This window comes from Musca domestica, unplaced genomic scaffold, assembly GCF_030504385.1.
Source record: "Musca domestica strain aabys unplaced genomic scaffold, Musca_domestica.polishedcontigs.V.1.1 24, whole genome shotgun sequence".
Classification (NCBI taxonomy): domain Eukaryota; kingdom Metazoa; phylum Arthropoda; class Insecta; order Diptera; family Muscidae; genus Musca; species Musca domestica.
The window spans coordinates 6,894,649-6,914,007 of NW_026712272.1; the positions used below are offsets into that span (position 1 = coordinate 6,894,649).

At 36.4% G+C, this 19,359-nt stretch overlaps 3 protein-coding genes across 3 annotated transcripts; 2 read left to right on the forward strand and 1 right to left on the reverse strand.

Moving 5' to 3' along the window:
* Positions 1 to 6,151: 6,151 nt before the first annotated feature.
* Positions 6,152 to 11,234, forward strand: LOC101887614 (uncharacterized). Its single transcript, XM_011292262.3, has 4 exons — positions 6,152 to 6,462; positions 6,531 to 6,896; positions 9,517 to 10,760; positions 10,924 to 11,234. Exons 1-4 carry the CDS (start codon positions 6,375 to 6,377, stop codon positions 11,176 to 11,178), a joined length of 1,953 nt encoding a protein of 650 aa, XP_011290564.1. The 5' UTR covers positions 6,152 to 6,374; the 3' UTR covers positions 11,179 to 11,234.
* Positions 11,216 to 14,029, reverse strand: LOC101900418 (enhancer of yellow 2 transcription factor). The gene is made up of 2 exons (XM_005178655.4): positions 13,839 to 14,029; positions 11,216 to 11,514 (listed from the first exon to the last, which is right to left on the reverse strand). The coding sequence occupies exons 1-2, from the start codon at positions 13,892 to 13,894 to the stop codon at positions 11,289 to 11,291; spliced, it is 282 nt and encodes a 93-aa protein (XP_005178712.1). The 5' UTR covers positions 13,895 to 14,029; the 3' UTR covers positions 11,216 to 11,288.
* A 2,242-nt stretch (positions 14,030 to 16,271) lies between these two features.
* On the forward strand, positions 16,272 to 18,365 carry LOC101900596 (tubulin alpha-1 chain). The gene is made up of 2 exons (XM_005178656.4): positions 16,272 to 16,422; positions 16,932 to 18,365. The coding sequence occupies exons 1-2, from the start codon at positions 16,420 to 16,422 to the stop codon at positions 18,279 to 18,281; spliced, it is 1,353 nt and encodes a 450-aa protein (XP_005178713.1). The 5' UTR covers positions 16,272 to 16,419; the 3' UTR covers positions 18,282 to 18,365.
* Positions 18,366 to 19,359: the final 994 nt, after the last annotated feature.

Sequence of the window (19,359 nt, forward strand, 5' to 3'; positions counted from 1 at the left end):
TATATCTTCGAAATCGTAGGAAATTTTGATTCAATGTTTTTGCCAAACTTGTAGCTTAGAACTAGGAGAATAAAAGTGCCAACACTCACTTGGGTGGAGAAATGGATCTTGACCCACAAAATTGGATATAAAGAAAATAAATACATTTTTCGCCATTTTTCTTTCATTTGAAGCAGGAAGATATTATTTCACGGTTATATTTCTAGAATAATATTCTGATCGTGGGAAACTTTCAGCCGGCAATTAGTCAAAGCAACCTGACTTAAAAACATGCGTGACTACAACTTTTTTTCGATTTTGATCTCTTTTGATTTTTTAGGGCACTCCTCTTGTTTGCATTTAAATTTTCGTAGAAAACGATGTCATTCTGAAAGAGATATATCTTCCAAACCATAGGGAATTTTTATTTCACGTCTTTACCCCATTTGTAGCTAAGGACTAGGAGAAGAAAAGTGTCAACACTCACTTGGGTGGAGAAATGGATCTTGACCCACAAAATTGGATATTAAGAAAATAAATACATTTTTCGCCATTTTTCTTTCATTTGAAGCAGGAAGAAATTATTTCACGATTATATCTCTGGAATAATTTTCTAGTCGTGGTCAAACTTTTAGCCGGTCAAAATGACCTGACATAAAAACATGCATGACTAACATTTTTTTTATACCCTCCAACATAGCATGGAGGGTATATTATGTTTGTCATTCCGTTTGTAACACCTCGAAATATACATTTTAGACCCCACAATTTATATATATTCTTGATCAGCATAAAATTTTATGCCGATTTAGCGATGTCCGTCCGTCTGTGGAAATCACTCTATCTTCTGAACGAAATGAAGTAGATTAATAAAATTATACTCAAATGTATATTATGTCTGCAGGACTTTTGGTATTGAAAATGGGCCATGTAGGTCCACGTCTTCGTATAGCCCCCATATAACGGTACCTCCCTATATTCGGTATTTTAATGATTTTAGCGACATAATTCACCGGAATTGTTTCAAATTTAGTATTTGAAATTCGTAATGGGTACTACAGCCTATGACAGAAAATTGTCTGGGCAGGTCCACGTCTTCGTATAGCCCCCATATAACGGTACCTCCCTATATTCGGTATTTTAATGATTTTAGCGACATTATTCACCGGAATTGTTTCAAATTTGATATTTGAAGTTCGACATGGATACTACAGCCTAAGACAGAAAATTGTCTGTGCAGATCCAGGTTTTCGTATAGGCCCCATATATCAGTACCTCCCCATATTCGGTATTTTGATGATTTTAGCGACATTATTCACCGGAATTGTTTCAAATTTGGTATTTGAAGTTCGTAATGGATACTACAGCCTATGACAGAAAATTGTCTGTGCAGGTCCACTTCTTCGTATAGCCCCCATATAACGGTATCTCTCGATATTCGGTATTTTGGTGATTGTAGCGTCATTATTCACCGGAATTGTTTCAAATTTGATATTTGAAGTTCGTAATGGATACTACAGCCTAAGACAGAAAATTGTCTGTGCAGGTCCACTTCTTCGTATAGCCCCCATATAACGGTATCTCTCGATATTCGGTATTTTGACGATTTTAGGTACAATACTCACCAAAATTTTTTGAGATGTCGTATTTGAAGTTCGTAATGGATGCTACAGCCTGTAACAGAAAATTGTCTATGCGGGTCCACGTCTTCGTATAGCTCCGATATAAAGGTACCTCCATATATGCTATATACGGTATTTTCATGATTTTAGCTATATTATTCACCGTTTATTTCAAGTTTCAGATTATGAATATGGTAATGGCTTATGACAAACCAAGCCTATGTAGGTTCACGTCGTATAGACCCCAATATAGTGGCTATATTCGGTATTTTTTAAAGTTTAACAGAATTTTTAACGGATTTTATTTTCTTAAAATTTCCAAATTCGTTCCAATTGGTAGAAGGTGTTCAAAGTTCGGCCTGGCCGAACTTACTGTTTTTTTACTTGTTTTCAATATTTTTTTCAAAGGCCCTTCCGTGACGTGGATTTAAAAAAAAAATCCAAAAAAACTTAACTGAGGTAGATTTGTGTTTTTTTTTTTGTTCTTTTTTTTTAATTGGCCTCAGTCTCATGTTTTTTTGTATGTATTTTCCCAAAGTTTTCCAACCTTGTCCCTTAGCGGCTTTCATTTTTTTAAATATTTTTACAAAGATCCTAAGTGATCCGTTTTTTAATATTTTTTTCCAAAGGCCCTCAATGGCCTGAATTTTTTATAAAAATCTTTTAAAGGAACATGAGTGAGGTGGATTTTATTTTTTTTTTTAAGTTTTTAAAGGGGCCTCAGTGATGTACATATTTTTTTTGTTTTTAATATATGTTTTTAAAGTTCCCCCCAGTGACTAGAAATTTTATTAAATATTTTTCTAAAAGTTACTGACTTTATTTTTTTTTTTTAATTTTTTTTTACAAATATTGTTTCTAAAGATCGCAGAGTGGGTTTGGTTTAAAAAAATTCCAAAGGATCCTCAGTGAGGTGGATTTTTTAATATACATTTTTCCAAAGTTCCCCTATTATTTTTTCAAACTACACCCCCTTTAAAAATTTAAGTTATTCTAGTTCCAAAAAGTATTTTTGAACCCTTTTTATGTCCATAAGGAGTTTGCTCCATTGTTTTCCACAATGAAATTCGTAAAGGAATTCTCCCCTTTTAAAAACAAACCAACCTTGTTCCTCAATTTTTTAATATTTTAACGCAACAATACTAGCATAAACGAAACCCCAAAACAAGAACAACAACAATAATTATTGTATTAAAAAATGTTATTTAAAAAAAAACATAATGTAATTTTTTATATAGATAAGAGAATCCACGCCCCAACAACAACAATCACACATTATTTTGTATATTTGTCTAATAATTTAATTTGTTTGTAATTTATTTTTTCTTTTTTTTTCACATGTAGTCGCCCATATTTAAAAAGAGTTTTTAAATCAGAAATAGTGTTCTTAAAGTAATTAGTTGTGATTTAATGTCGTTTTTTTTTTAATTTTTGTCATTGTGTATAATTTAAAATAGTAATTTTGTTTTAATGTGAATAAATTAAAAAAAACAAAACTAAATATTGAAATACAAATAAACAACAAGAAAATATGTAAAAAATAATAAAGCAGAAAATAAAATTAAAAATATATAATCGCAAAAAAATGTTGGGAAATTATTTTTGGGAATAGAGGTGGGCATTTTTTTGGCACGAATATTTAAATTTTCCCAAAGGGTCTTTAATATGGAAATTAAATTTTCCGTATTAAATATGGAACAAAATCTAAGCGGCCTATTTGTTATAGATCCCATATAATGGAGCCTTCTGATTTTAAATTTTCCCAAAGGGGCTTTAATATGGGAGAAAAATGCTAAGCGGACCATTGTTTTTATGACCCTATATAATGGCACCTCCTGATTTGCGGCATTTTTGATATTTTTACACCCATTTCTCTGTCGTTTCTTTTATATTTCAACATCTCAGTGGGTACTTTAGCTTCTCCCCAACAATATTCAATGCAGGACAACTTTTTGGTATATCCTCCATATAATTTTACCTTCCGATTTTTGTCAAATTACCAACAAGCTTTAATTTGGCATTTTGGGTTGTCAGGGGATAAATTAACTCCTCTGCAAAAAAAAAAAAAAACCGTGAAGAAAAGTCAAAAGTCTGGCGGGACCTACTGCATGATACTCTACACCACTATGCATATTTAGTAGAGCTCCCGTAAAAAAAGAATTTATTTCAAGTAGATCACACCACCTATCAATATTTGACTTTAGAGCGGTTATAGCTTTGGTTTCAAAGGGAACTAATATATAGGCGGCATATGCAATTCTGAACCGATTTTCATTAAATCCGACGGAGACATTTTTATCTTTTATACCAAATAACATTGCCATAGAGTGCAGATGGATTATATTAAAGAAAAATATATATCGGAGCCGAGTTCGCCAAATGGAAACATACGTCGCGAAATTCGCTCCATTTGGGCTGATATTAGCCATTATTTGCACAATAAGCCGGAAATCGGATTAAGGATATATATGGGAGCTATATCCAAACCTTAGCCGATCTTGACAAAAATTTGGCAAAGGTATTTCCGAGCTCTATAAGATTTCTGGTACCAAATATCGGATGAAACATATACAGGGTGAGATGAAAAAACTGCAACCAACTTTTACAGAAAAAAAAATTATTCGTGATGGAATTCAAGCCTGAGTGATTTCTTTATATTTGGCTGGAAAACCACAAGTGGCTATCGTTAGAGCACTCCAGCATTTAAATGTGAATAAAGCTTTTGTGTCTCGTACCGTCGCTCGTTACCAGAAATCGCTCGTCAAGCAGAAATGGTTCGAAAAGTAAATAAGCGACTTGACCGAAACCCGCGCCGCGTCGCAGTGGCCGAAAAGTGGTTCGTGAGCTCGTGAACATATTGCAATATCCCATTCGGCAAATATTGAAAAATGAGCTCGGGGTAAAGCCATTGAAATTCGAAAAAGTGCAAAACTTACACCGCAGCAGAAAGAAAATAGACTCAAAAGAGCTAAAGAGTTGCTTCGCTTGGCCGAAAGAGGTGAACTGCCGAATTTGGGTTACTCCGATGAGAAAACATTCGTTGCCCTGGTCAGCTGAAAATGTGCACCTTCAGTTGGCCACTCAAGAACTCAAGCGCCGGCTATGGTGATGGTGTGGGCCGCCATAATAGCCGATGGTTTTCCCCGCTTGTATTAATCGACCGTGGCATCAGAATAAATGCCGAATATTATCGCGAAAATATTCTGGAGGGTGTATTAAAGCCTTGGGCACGCAAACATTTTGGCCGCAGACCTTGGACATTCCAACAGGACTCAGCACCATCACACTTAGCATGCGCCACCCAAGAATGCTTACAAAATGTGGTTCCTCGCTTCATTTCTAGTTGTGTCGGGAGTATTTTGGAAAGCAAGTTCGGCACTAAAAAAATACCAAAGTGTCGATCACCTCAAGCAAGCGGGCCAAATGGGCCAAAATACCGCAGAGCAACATTCGGGCTGCGTGTGGCGGTTTTATTGGCAGTTTGAAGACCATAATTCGTGCCAAGGTGACCAATTCGAAAAAATCTAAAGTTACTCTAAAATTTGATGATATTGCCGGAATTTTTTGCTTTCATTCAACAAAATTTAAAAAAAAAAATGTAAAAATAATGGAGTTAGACTTTGTTGCAGTTTTTATCTCACTCTGTATATGGGAGGTAAAGCTATATCTGAACCGAATTTGATGTTCTTCCTTCTATACTGAATTTGGTCGGATGTGCCGAAATTCAGATCATTTGGACTAATATTGGACATTTGGTGGACAATTAACCCCAAATCGGTTGAAGATATATATGGAAGCTATATCCAAATCTGAACCGATCTTGATACAATTTCGCAGAGGTATTACTGGGCAGTATCTGATGTCGCTTACCAACTTTCATTATTGTAGAGTGCATATTACGAATGAGAGGGACTTAAACCCCAAATCATATGAAACATATATATGGGAGATATAGCTATATCTGTACCGATTTTCAATTTCATCTCAATTCGGTTGGTTGTGCCAAAATTCAGCTAATTTTGACTGATACTGGCCATTTGGTGGACAATTAACCCGAAACCGGTTAAAAATATATATGGGAACTATATCCAAATCTGATCCGATTATCACCAATTTCAATAGGGTTCGTCCTTGGGCCAGGCAATAGATCTGTAGAAAATTTCATCTCAATCGGATGAATAAATACGACCTGCAGTTTGTTCAAAAGAATACATGGACATGTATGAATCGACTCGGAAAGCAATAAAGCTATAGCCAACTCACGTTCATATAGCGGAACTTCTTAGTTTGGCCCTAAATCAAATTTTTGCATTTCACATTTTTACATCCTTCTTAACATTGTTTGAACTTGTTCTTTATTCTCAACCACCGCATATTCACCTCCAATGTCATTTGATTTCTGGAAATGTGATACATAATTATTCATCGCACATATCTAGGTATGAAGGCCAATGCCGTACTTACCACTTAACTTCTCGTGAAAGATAAGAAAACAAATACCTTCTTTCCAACTCCTCCTCGTTATAATTACTTTTGTAATGAGAAAAAGAGATATGGTAATTAATGGTATCTATTCATCATCATCATCGTCGTCATCATCGCCATCGGTACAAATCATTTGGAAATTGCACATTCAAAGATTGTAAAGTAAAACGGGCCAACTCGATCAATACTCGACACAGACACCTAACGGGAAATCAGTTAACGTTGATACTTTGAAGTAGACGATAATAGAAATAGAAAACGAACCAACTCGAACTCAAACTGAAAAAAATGAAAAATTATTTCAAATTCCACTGCGGTTTCATAGTGGAATTTTTATTAATTTTACTTTTCCGAATCGAAATAATACACGGTGAAGGTATAAAAAAATCCCCTTAAAATTTAAAAAAAAACATTGGAAAAATAAATCTCTCATTTCCTTTCAAGGCTATGCCAATCAAACGCTAACCCGTTTCGCCCACATCCGTCAATTGTATCCGAAAATCTCACAGCATGGTGAGGCCCGCTTCTGGCGCATGGCACGCAGTGACAATTTCCAAGATCATCCGTGTAAACGTGAATGTGTGCCAAATCAACATATGACCTGTTACTATTACATGGTGGTACACTATGACGAAACAATGGGTCCGGGTTGTGAGGAATATCTGAGGCCACAAAATCGTTATCGCCTTGGAAAACGAGAATATATTAATGTGCAAAATATTCGAACGCGTAACAACAAACGGTTTGATGATTGCAAATATGCCGATGGGGTGCATAGTGAAATAATGGTGGTAAATGGTCAATTGCCAGGTAGGTGTTTTATTTCTGGATGAAGTTCTGGGTGAGATTCTCGTGCCACCATACATGAATTTTAAATATTTTGGTGGTATTTGAAAATAATGTTTCAAAAAACCTATTATCTGTAGGTCCATGGCAATAAATGACAGCTATGTGTCTGGAGGCTTAGAAAATAGATATATATTTAGAAAAAAAGAAGTGCAGTAAAAATTGAAAACCCCCTCATTATCACCCTCTTTGATATTTTAATTTTTTTATCATGGACCTACAGATGTTTTTTTGAACATTATTTTCAAATACCACCACGATTTTTCTAATTCATGTTGGGGGCCTAAGAACCCTCAGTAGTATTTGCCAATTAGTACTAAAAAAATCAAATTAAAATGCCAGTGGAAAATATTCATAAAACATTCAGATTTTGAAATTTGGTGGCACCCTAAAAAAATCAACTGAGAACCTGGTTTTAAGGTCTGATAGTAAAGAAAATAATAAAATATTCACACTTAAAGGTATTTCACCGCTTAAAAGCTGAATTATTAAATCCGACTTGAGTCCATAAAAATTCACTTAGATCCTTGAAAAAAAAAACACTTGAATTATAAAAAATAATTGAAAAAACAATTTGATTTCTTGAAAAAAAAAATAAAAAAATTCAGTCTGAATTCGGAAAAAATACGCTATGGTCCCCTATGATCCAAAAAAATAAAAGAACCATTTGAATTTTGAAAAGCTTTTATTCAAAAAATTCAATTTGACTTCTTTAAATACATTCCTCAAAAATCCACGATGGCCACTATAAAATATTCTCAAAAAAAACGATGGTCCTTGAAAAGATAATCTTAATGAACAAATTCAATATGAAGATCCCGAAACAAAAAAAAAACCGATTCTGGTTAAAAATTAAGGTAAAAAGATTCTAAATACAGAAAAATTCCAAAAAATTCAATTTTCAAGGTCTGGCGTCCTTGCAAACAATAATCCTAACAAGTCCTCGATGGCCCTTAAAAAATTACCCTAAAAAAATTCCATTTTAGGTCTTGTCGTACTTCAAAAATATTCTAAAACAAGTAAACTAAGTATCAATCGGTTTTGTCGACATTGACCAATTCGTATATGACCTAAGACTGATATAAATACTACAACGTATACTTTATATGAGATATGTGCAAATTTTTGGAAAATGTGGAAATATGCGTGAAGTAGCAGATATAGCGGACCGAAGTATTTAATTTTCATACCTTTACCTAATGCAGATAAAAATATTGGAAATTTTTGAAGAAAATCGAACATTTATATCCGATTTCATGCGAAATCATAAATTCCATAATCTTCATAGAGTCATAATTATTCAAAATTTTGACCCTTTGTGGGGAGGTACTTAATGGAGTGGACCGATTTTGTCGCACCTGACCTAGAATTATCCTTTCTCTTTCAGTGCAATAAATTATTTTCTTTGAAAATGTTGACATTTTGTGGGGGGAGGTACCAGAAGGAGTGAAGCAATATTGCCCATATCCGAACTCGATCTAAGTTTGATAATAATATTACAATGTATCCAAATCGGATACTCCCTTCGAGAGTTATCGTTCACACCAGCCAGACAGACAGACGGATGGACATCGCTAAAACGACTCCAAATGTCCTGAAACGGATTTTGGTCCAAAGAGTCATTGGGTATAAAACAGTTATTTCAATGAGGCCATATAGCTGAAGGTATAAAAAACGAAGTTTTAAAATCTGGTATTCTTGCAAAAATATTCTTAAAAAGTCCACGATGGCCCTTGAAAAAATAATCTTAAAAAATTTCCAATTTAAGGTCTAGTTATACTTCAAAAATGTTTTAAAAAAAATTCGTTGGGTCCATGAAAAGATATTCTAGGAAAATACACAATAGTTCTTGAAGACCTTCTTAAAAACCACTTGGTTTTAATAGAAGTAGTTCTATGAAATTGAATGTTTTTGCGAATAAATATTCTTGAAAAATCACGTCCAGAGGTCATACGGTACTTAAAAAAATATTCTTTCAAATTCTTTGGACTTTGAAAGCCAACTCACATTAGTAGATTTACATATATAGCTTTCCACCGTTAAAGCTCTTTGGTTCCTTCAAAAATATAATACAATTTTTTAGCGTTTTGGATCCTCAAAAAATTATAAAATATCCGAGTTCATAGTTCTTTGGCCCTTTAAAGAAATAGTTTAAAAATTCACATTAAGACTCGTGGAGTCCTTGCTAAAAGTATTTCAAAATCCACTTTTATAGATCTTTGTTTCTCTGAAAGAATATATTTTAAAAATCTACATTTGTAGCTCTTTTGGACCAAAAAATATGTTTATAAAGTCCCTATTTATAGCTCTTTGGCCACTTCCATTTATAGCCTTGCATATCCTTTAAACGTATGTACTTGATTTCTTTAATTAATCCCAGGTTCCTTGTTAAATATGTTTCAAAATCCCCTTTTATAGATCTTTGTGGCCCTGAATAAATATGTCAGAAAAGGTCTACATTTGTAGCTCTTTGAGCTAGAAATAAAGTCCTTCTTTATAGCTCTTTGGTTCCTTCCATTTATAGCATTTCATGTCCTTTAAACATATGTTTTCTTTAATTAATCCTCACTTTGCTCTCTTTCAGGTCTATCCATTGAAACCTGTGCCGGCGACACAATTGTGGCCGATATAATCAATAGCATGCATGAGATTACCACAATACATTGGCATGGAATGCATCAGATAAATACACCCCACATGGATGGGGTACCGTTTATCACACAATATCCCATTGAACCCGGCCAGGCATTTCGTTATCGTTTCGAAGTCGATCATGTGGGCACACATTGGTGGCATAGTCACACTGAACATCAGAGAGCTTTCGGTCTGGCTGGGCCTCTAATTGTGCGGCAACCACGCAAGGAGAATCCTCATGCTCATCTCTATGACTTTGATTACACGGAACACATTATTATGCTACAGGATTGGATGGGTGATTTTGATGAATCGGTTGCCAAGAGTATTTTAATAAATGGTTTGGGACGTAATGTCAATGCGTCGATGGCGGCGAAGCCCATTCTCTATGCCCGATTTGAGGTGGCCAAGGGTGGACGTTATCGATTTCGAGTTATTTTCAATGGCAACACCAATTGTCCGGTTTCGCTGAGTATCGATCACCATGATCTCTTGGTTATTTCAAGTGATGGCAATGACATTGAACCGGTAATGGTGCAAAATATTACACTGCATGGTGGCGAACGTCATGATTTTATATTGCAAGCCAATCAGGCGGTGGGTAATTATTGGATACGTCTTAAAGGCCATAACTTTTGTGAGATCAATGAATTACATCAGGAAGCCATATTGCACTATATGGGTGCAGATCGTTTGCAAATGCCCAAGGGGGCAACACCCTCCTACTCGTATGAGACGCAAAATGCAGTAACCTTTAATTCCATGGACATAAAACCATCAAAACTGCACAAACGTTATAGCTTTATGGAGGTCAAGGGATTGGCGCCGAAACATAGCAAGGCTACGGGTAAACCATATCGCACCTACTACACCAGCATGAATATTGTGGAAAGAGGTGAGACATTTCTCTTTCAAATGGATGATATCACCTTCACCATGCCAAAGATATCACTGCTGCAAACACGTAACTTGGGCATTGGCAAATGGTTTTGTAATCGCACCCAACAAATGTCGCTGGGTTTTAATTGTCAGAAACGTCATTGCCGCTGCACGAATGTTATACAGGTGCCTGCATTCAAATACATTGAAATGGTCATTGCTGGGAAATCGATTACAGCACATCCCGTACATTTGCATGGTTTTACATTTGAGGTGGTCGGCATGGGTGTGTTGGGACCAGATAAAATTGATAAGGTAAATGTTGTGCTTTCTTGGAATTTTTAGTTTCAAATGGGAAATGTGTCTAACGGCAATAGAGGGTTGGTCAACCTGTAAAATTGTAATTAGAACTAATGTTAAATATTCTAACTGGTACTTATCCGTAGTAATGGATTCCTGTTCTTTTTTTATGTTTCAGATTGAACAAATCGATCGCAAAACACCATTACCCCGAAGAACTACCAAGGCCCCGCAAAAAGACACAGTTGCTGTGCCAGCCTACGGCTATACCATCATACGTTTCTATACAAATAACCCTGGCTATTGGATTCTACATTGTCACATATCTATACATTCGGAAAATGGCATGGCCGCAATACTAAGAGTGGGTGATGATGAGCAAATGAAAATGTGTCCTGTCAGCAATTGTGGCCTATGCAATTCGGTTGTGTAAATTGCTACTATATAAAAAAGAAGTATTATATTCCGAGTTTTTAAATAAAAATATACATAATTTATTTTGCTAAAAATATTGAGAAATTCTTATGGGCGTCTTAATTATTATTATAAATCTATGCCTTCTTGGGCGGCCAGAATGGCTTTGATTTTCATAAGCAGTTCTTTTTTAACGGCATCAGGAACGAGGGCTCTAGCTTTGGGGGTAACCTCTGTGATTAATTGTTCCACTTTGACATTGGTTCCCTTTTCCTTGATAATGCCACGGAATAGCAAACGTACCTCGTCGCGCCAACCACATTCGGCCAAACGATTGCAAAGCAAATCTTTTAATCTAAAAATGAAGAAAAACAAAAAAAAATTAAATAGAGACCGTAAATATGGGACATTTATGTGAGGAAAACAAAGCTTTAGATTCAAGGCAAGGGTTATTGTTGATCATATCATCTGAATAATACAGGTAGCTCTAAATGCGATACTACCAGTCTAAGACGTTAAGAAATGTTCTGAATTAATGCAGATGTTCACAAATTGGACATGTAATGGGAATGCTTTTACCTAAGTCTCTCTTAGGAGGCCTAAATTTTTGTTATAGAAAAATATGGCGACTTAAATGGGTTTAGGGCCCCGGCTGATCGATCGTACCACAGTTACCCTTTGGTGGCCGGGGTACAACGATATAAATCTTGTGGAAAGCCATACAGGGTTAGATGAAAAAACAGCAACAGACTGCTGCCATTTCTAAGCCACTCGTCCGACAGCCGTTAAAATTATTCCAATGACAGCTCATTATATTGTTTACAAGCGTACAAAAGCATTTTGGTGAGAATTTTCCAGAAAAAAAATTATTCGTGATGAAATTCAAGCCTGAGTGTGTGATTTCTTTAAATTTGGCTGGAGAACCACAAGTGGCTATCGTTAGAGCACTCCAGCATTTAAATGTTAATAAATCTTTTGTGTCTTGTACCATCGATCGTTAGCGTGATTCTGGTAGCGTAGCCCGACGTCAAGGGAGTGGACGGAGAAAAACAGCAACATCAGCAGAAATGGTTCGAAAAGTAAAGAAGCGACTTGATCGCAGTGGCCGAAAAATGACTCGTGAGCAGAATAAAAAGCAATATTCCATTCGGTAAATATTGAAAAATGAGCTCGGGGTAAAGTCATTGAAATTCCAAAAAGCGCAAGAACTTACCCCGCAAAAAAAGAAAATAGACACAAAGAGCTAAAGAGTTGCTTCGCTTGGCCGAATTTGTTTTTCTCCGAGGAGAAAACATTCGTTGTCCAGCAGTTCGTAAACAAACTAAATGATCGTGTTTACTTGCGAAAGAGATCAGCTGAAAATGTGCACCTTCGGTTGGCCAACGGAACTCAAGCGCCGGCCATGGTGTTAGTGTGGGCCGCCATAACAGCCGATGTTCGCTCTCCGCTCGTATTAATCGACCATCAGAATAAATGCGGAATATTATCACAAAAATATTCTGGAGGCTGTATTAAAGCCTTGGGCACGCAAACACTTTGGCCGCAGACCTTGGACATTCCAACAGGGCTTAGCACACGCCACCCAAGAATGGTTACAAAATGAGGTTCCTCGCTTCATTTCCAGCGCACAATGGCCACCAAAATCTCCGGATACCTATCCGTTGGACTATTGTGTCTGGAGTATTTTGGAAAGCAAGGTTGGCACTAAAAAATACCAAAGTGTCGATCACCTCAAGCAAGCGCTTCGCCGGGAATGGGCCAAAATACCGCAGAGCAACATTCGGGCAGCATGTGACGGTTTCATCGACCATTTGATGGTCATAATTCGTGCCAAAGGAGACCAATTCGAACAAATCCAAACCTATTCTAAAATTTGATGCTATTTCCGAAGTTTTTTGCTTTAATTCAATAAAATTTAAAAAAAAATGTCAAAATTATGGCGTTTGACTTTGTTGCAGTTTTTTTTATTTCACCCTGTACTTCTCGATTTAGGGGCGTTAAAAATTCCATAAGTGTTCAGGTATCAATAGCTCGATCGTCCCTTATTACAAAAGGCTGCTACTTACCCAATAAAACTTTACTTTTAGAAGGAGATTTAAACGCATAGCCGGTATCTGTCATAGCTGAAAGTCTTAAATTTAGAAAACTTTAGTTCGCGTAGCAGGTGTTGGATATACCAAGAGGAGAAACCTCCAAAGTACTAGTCCCTACTTGTTCTTTCTAATGAGAAAAAGAAGAATTTTAGTCACGTAGCTGGTTCAAGAAACTGTCCATTTATAAAAGACTCAAAGTTAATAAAAATTGTTAAATTTATAACTTTTTAGATCGCATAGCCGGGTTCGACATGCTGAGAGGAGAAAATTTCAAGCCACAGTGGAAGTTAGTAGCCGGCCTTCCACTTTATTCAAATGTGTAAATTTTTTGCAAATATGGCGTAAATTTCAGATCTTAGCATTCGCGCTTCCAATGATAAGAGGATATCTTGCTCTCGCCTGAATAAGACTTGTGCCTTGGAAAATGTCGTCCTAATCAAGACCTCAAGGGACACCTATGTTATATCTCTGAAGTAATTCGTGAAGAGTCTTCGAAGTTATCCTTCTTAACACCGGCTGCATTTACGGGTTGATCTTTTTCAAGATTGTTAACATTGCTTTGAATCTGGACCAGGGTGTTACTTACTTGGATCTATCTCCACTTAAAATCGTCATTTGATCAACTGTTTTTGTTAGTGTCATCGCAGGGATATAAATATTAATTCAACCAATAAGTTCAATTTCTCCAAATGTTCCAAATGTAATTCCAATATCTTGTCCTTCCTTCCAAAGAGAGAATAACAAAGCAACACCGCAATAAAAAGGGTCCCCGATAAAACAAATAAGAGTGAAAGACGAAATGACCGATAAAAAATTAAAGTAAAAGGGAACTTGGGTTGTTTACGAAAGAGTAAAATGCATAACGTCGAAATACTCTGTGGTTAACGAATGAGACATGAGGAAACGCAATAAGCAGGGTTATGAAAATCGACAACGGCTAAATAAAAGGGATCTAGAAATCGTAAAGAAGCGCTTTAACGTATTATATGGGAATATGCGATTTGGTCCAAACTTGGTAAATCATAATTACTTTGTTCCAGTACCTGTCAGAATTTACTAAAAAGAAAATTGAATATCATGGTAAAAACTTTTACAATCTTGCATTTCTGGAACAGACAAAATGTTCATACCATGGTCGAAGAATACAGGTAGATGCATGGTACCATGGTACAATGAATTCAAGGTAGGGCAGAACTACCATATGATTTCAATTTTTTTTATTTTCTTGGCTTAATATGTCATCTTTATTTGTTTATGTATGTGTTTTCTTTTCAATAACAAAAAAATTGTTCAGAAAATATTCAAATTCGGGTGTTTTCAAAATGTTTATTTCAACGTATGCATCGACAAAATCTAGAGTTTTTGTAGCGAAATAATCCTTTAGAGATATATAGTACATGATTTTGAAAAGAAGTTCTAACCTTTCATTCAGTTATCGCGTTTTTCAATTATTTATTCAAAATAAATGCTACAAGTTGTTTGATTTTTTATTGTTTTGATACTAATTCTGACATTACAAGCCAAACAGGTAGACCTCTATACTTGCAATTTTTCAAAGTTGACCTACCTTCTTTTCATTGTACCATGCATGGTACAATGAATTCAAGGTAGGGCAGAACTACCATATGATTTAATTTTTTTTTTATTTTTCTGGCTTAATATGTCAACTTTGTTTGTTTATGTGTGTGTATTCTTTTTAATAAAAAAATTGTTCAGAAAACATTCAAATTCGGGTGTTTTCAAAATGCTTTTTGCAACGAATGCATCGACAAAATCTACAGTTTTTGTCGCGAAATAAACCATAAGAGATATATAGAACATGATATTAAGAAGAAATTTTGACCATTCATTCAGTTTTCGCGGTTTTAAATTATTTATTCAAAATCAATGCAACAATTTGTTTGCTTTTTTATTGTTTGGTAGTAATTCTGACATTACAAGCCAAACAGGTAGACCTCTATACTTGTAATTTTTTCAAAGTTGACCTACCTTCTCTTCATTGTACCATGGGTAGATGCATCCATGGTATCATAAGGAGATAGAACACCTTCGTAGAACTACAGAAAAAGCTATGCCCGCTTTCTGTCAGACTCATTCAAAATTATATACCACAAGTTGTTTTCATTTTTTTCATATTTTTCCTTATTTTTAAAATGATTTAAATAAAGCGAAAAAATGAATGAAATGCCAGTATTTACTCTCAAAAATATGATACAAACTGTTCAATCTTTCAATTTCATGGCTAGACTGGTTAATAGAGAACGTTGATATGTCAAAAAATTTAAAATCTCCCAGCAGCTGTGTCGATGCATCTACCTTTATTTTTCTACCATAGTTTTTACCAAACATAGATCAACTTCGGAAATGGGCAATACCAGTACTCTCCTTCTGGAACCGTCCACACAATATATGAAGGATATATGTTGTACCTGTTCACTACTTCAGTAAAGTATCAATGTTTTTAATAATCATAACCAGAGCTTATATAAACTCATTTTTACTAAGAATTTTATGCTGAATGACAATGTTACCTTTTTTTTGTACCATGCTTACAAATACTACACTCGTTCTCTCTCGAGTGACATCAAAAAATAGATCTAAAATTAAAAAATCAATGAACCAGTAGACCAGTTACCTTACGTCATCCACTAACTCCTGTTGTTATTTTCACAAAAAAACCAAAAAAATTCTATCGAAAGATTCTATGAAAGATTTTATGAAAGCAAAATAAAATCAACACATTGGAACGCCTACTTAAAAAAATATAAAACAAAAGCCTTTTACATTACATCGCCACTAACTGCACTTGCTGTCTTCATTAAAATACAACCCTGACACTGCTTTATCGACAATGGTCTGCAATGCATTAAAATACAACCCATCAATTTACAATGCTGACAACATTTAAAATTCACACTCTCGTTCAATTGTCGGCATTTCTTCGTCAATTTTTCTCTCTCTACTTTTCGTTGATTTTCCACTCATTCTTCGTTAAAATCAAAGTAGGCGTCATCGTCATATATAAATGCAAGTACGACCGCCTAGAAAAGTCATTCGATATCATAGTTTGGTACGCTTCATAGCTGGCTGCTCCGAACTTGTGTAACGTAAAACAAAACTAATTTGATACTTTCTGTGTGTGTTTGTTAAAAAACAAAAAACTCAAAATGGTAAGTTTGGAAAAAGAATAGTGAATTAAAAAAATTGACAGAATTAAAAACAAATTGTTATAATCAAAAAACTTGTGGAAAGAAATTCATGTGATGAGAGTGTGAACATCTAAAGAGAAAGTTGACTACAACAACTAATGCCGCCATTTGCTAAATTACTTTTGATAGTTTAATTTGCATAATTGAATGAAATTAGAATATTATTAATAAATCTCTTAAAGTTCCAAAAAGTTGCGGAACCGGTATGTTAGAATTTTGTCTATTTCGGAAATCGAACCTCGTTTTTCTGTGACCATTTTTCTCTACCTCTTAAAGCCGGCCGCACCCTTAATCTCTGCATGACGTCATTTTTTGCAGTTGACGTCTGCAGAAAAATTTGTCACATTTTTTCATAGAATTCCGCTAAGTTTTCTCGTATAGATACTAATTTTTCTCACTGTTATATTATTTTGTATTAATGTATGTTTTCCCCCCCCCCCCCCCCCCCCCCCTCTTTCTCTTCCTTATAGCGTGAATGTATCTCTATCCATGTCGGTCAAGCTGGTGTCCAAATTGGTAACGCCTGCTGGGAATTGTACTGCTTGGAACATGGCATCCAGCCTGATGGTCAGATGCCATCCGATAAGACTGTCGGTGGTGGTGATGATTCTTTCAACACCTTCTTCAGCGAAACTGGTGCTGGCAAACATGTGCCCCGTGCCGTCTTTGTCGATTTGGAACCCACTGTAGTCGATGAGGTCCGTACCGGCACCTACCGCCAATTGTTCCATCCCGAACAATTGATCACTGGTAAGGAAGATGCCGCCAACAACTACGCCCGTGGTCACTACACCATTGGCAAGGAAATCGTCGACTTGGTTTTGGACCGCATCCGCAAATTGGCTGACCAATGTACCGGTCTCCAAGGTTTCTTGATCTTCCACTCCTTCGGTGGTGGTACCGGTTCCGGTTTCACCTCCTTGTTGATGGAACGTTTGTCTGTCGATTATGGCAAGAAATCCAAATTGGAATTCGCCATCTATCCCGCTCCCCAAGTCTCGACTGCCGTGGTTGAACCCTACAACTCCATCTTGACCACCCACACAACCTTGGAGCACTCTGACTGCGCCTTCATGGTCGACAATGAAGCCATCTACGACATCTGCCGTCGTAACTTGGACATTGAGCGTCCCACTTACACCAACTTGAATCGTTTGATTGGCCAAATTGTATCCTCCATCACTGCTTCGTTGCGTTTCGATGGTGCCCTCAACGTTGATTTGACTGAATTCCAAACTAACTTGGTGCCCTACCCACGTATCCATTTCCCCTTGGTCACCTACGCCCCCGTCATCTCGGCCGAAAAAGCCTACCACGAACAATTGTCCGTTGCCGAAATCACCAATGCCTGTTTCGAACCAGCCAACCAGATGGTCAAATGCGATCCTCGTCATGGCAAATACATGGCCTGCTGCATGTTGTATCGTGGTGATGTTGTGCCCAAGGATGTCAATGCCGCCATTGCCACCATCAAGACCAAGCGCACCATTCAATTCGTTGACTGGTGTCCCACTGGTTTCAAGGTCGGTATTAACTACCAACCACCCACTGTTGTGCCCGGTGGTGATTTGGCCAAGGTACAACGTGCCGTCTGCATGTTGTCCAACACCACAGCCATCGCTGAGGCCTGGGCTCGTCTCGATCACAAGTTCGATTTGATGTACGCCAAGCGTGCTTTCGTCCATTGGTACGTCGGTGAGGGTATGGAAGAAGGTGAATTCTCCGAAGCCCGTGAAGATTTGGCTGCCCTCGAAAAGGATTACGAGGAAGTCGGTATGGATTCCGGTGATGGTGAAGGTGAGGGTGCTGAAGAATATTAAGCACGGTAAAAGAAGAAGTCCATTGAAGATTCTAACCTCAGCTGAAACAAAATTCCAAACAAAAATATTTTGTTTAATTTTTTTTCCCAAAACTATGATGAATCACTCGAAATTTTAAAAGATTTAAAACAAAAAGAAAACAAGCTGAAAAAAGAAAGACGACTAACTGAGAAAATAAAAACATGAACATGATTGCAAATCTATAAAAAAACACTTTTTGGTATTTATTGATTTGTTGACGAAGGGAAAAAGGGGTATATTTTTAGTGTGCCGGAAGTCAGACATTGAAGATCTTAAATTATAGAATTTTGAGACTGAGTGGGGGAAACATGCCTAAATTTGTCCCACAAGGTATACTGTTGTTGGGACTTTTGATTTTAGCCTCTGCATGAGACATGCAATTGTGCGAGTTCAACAAACTCAGGCCTATTGTTGCGCTGTGCCCTACACTGCGCTGCATTGCTTGCCACATGGTGAAAGCCACATACAAATAGAGATCGCCTAGTAATTAAAGAGAAATTTCCATTTTCAACTTCCGCATCTGCACCGATTTGCTTCAGTTATGCTTCTCTACAAAAGCCAAACATGTTTCTTGAAATCGTTCCCCTTTTGTGAACGAGTAAAGATGAGTCATAGAGCAGAACGCTTAGAAGCGAAAAATAGTTTTTGAACTGATGATGATTTAATAACCATGCTACCATGTTGTTTGTGAGTGTTGTTGTTTCGGAATGTTGTGGTTGTTGGGCTGATATTTTTATAAAAAGCATTAACTTCACGACTCGTTGCCGTGGTAAAAGTACAGTCTTAATGAAGAAGGTCTCGCTGCCTCTGTTCGTTTTGCTTGCTTTACATTTTTCTTTCTCATTTGAGTCTTTCCACTTTTTTTCGAGCCATTTGCAGCTGCTGTCTCTATAAATGGCACAGCACTATCTTGGTGGTGGTTTGAAATGTAATTTCATATGGCATTTATTTTTGGCTTCAAAATAGGCGTTGTGCTCGCCGCTGTGTTGTAAATCTTTAATTTTTTTGGAAACACACACAAACTCCATAAAAGATTTGCCTTTAATGGGCAAAATCG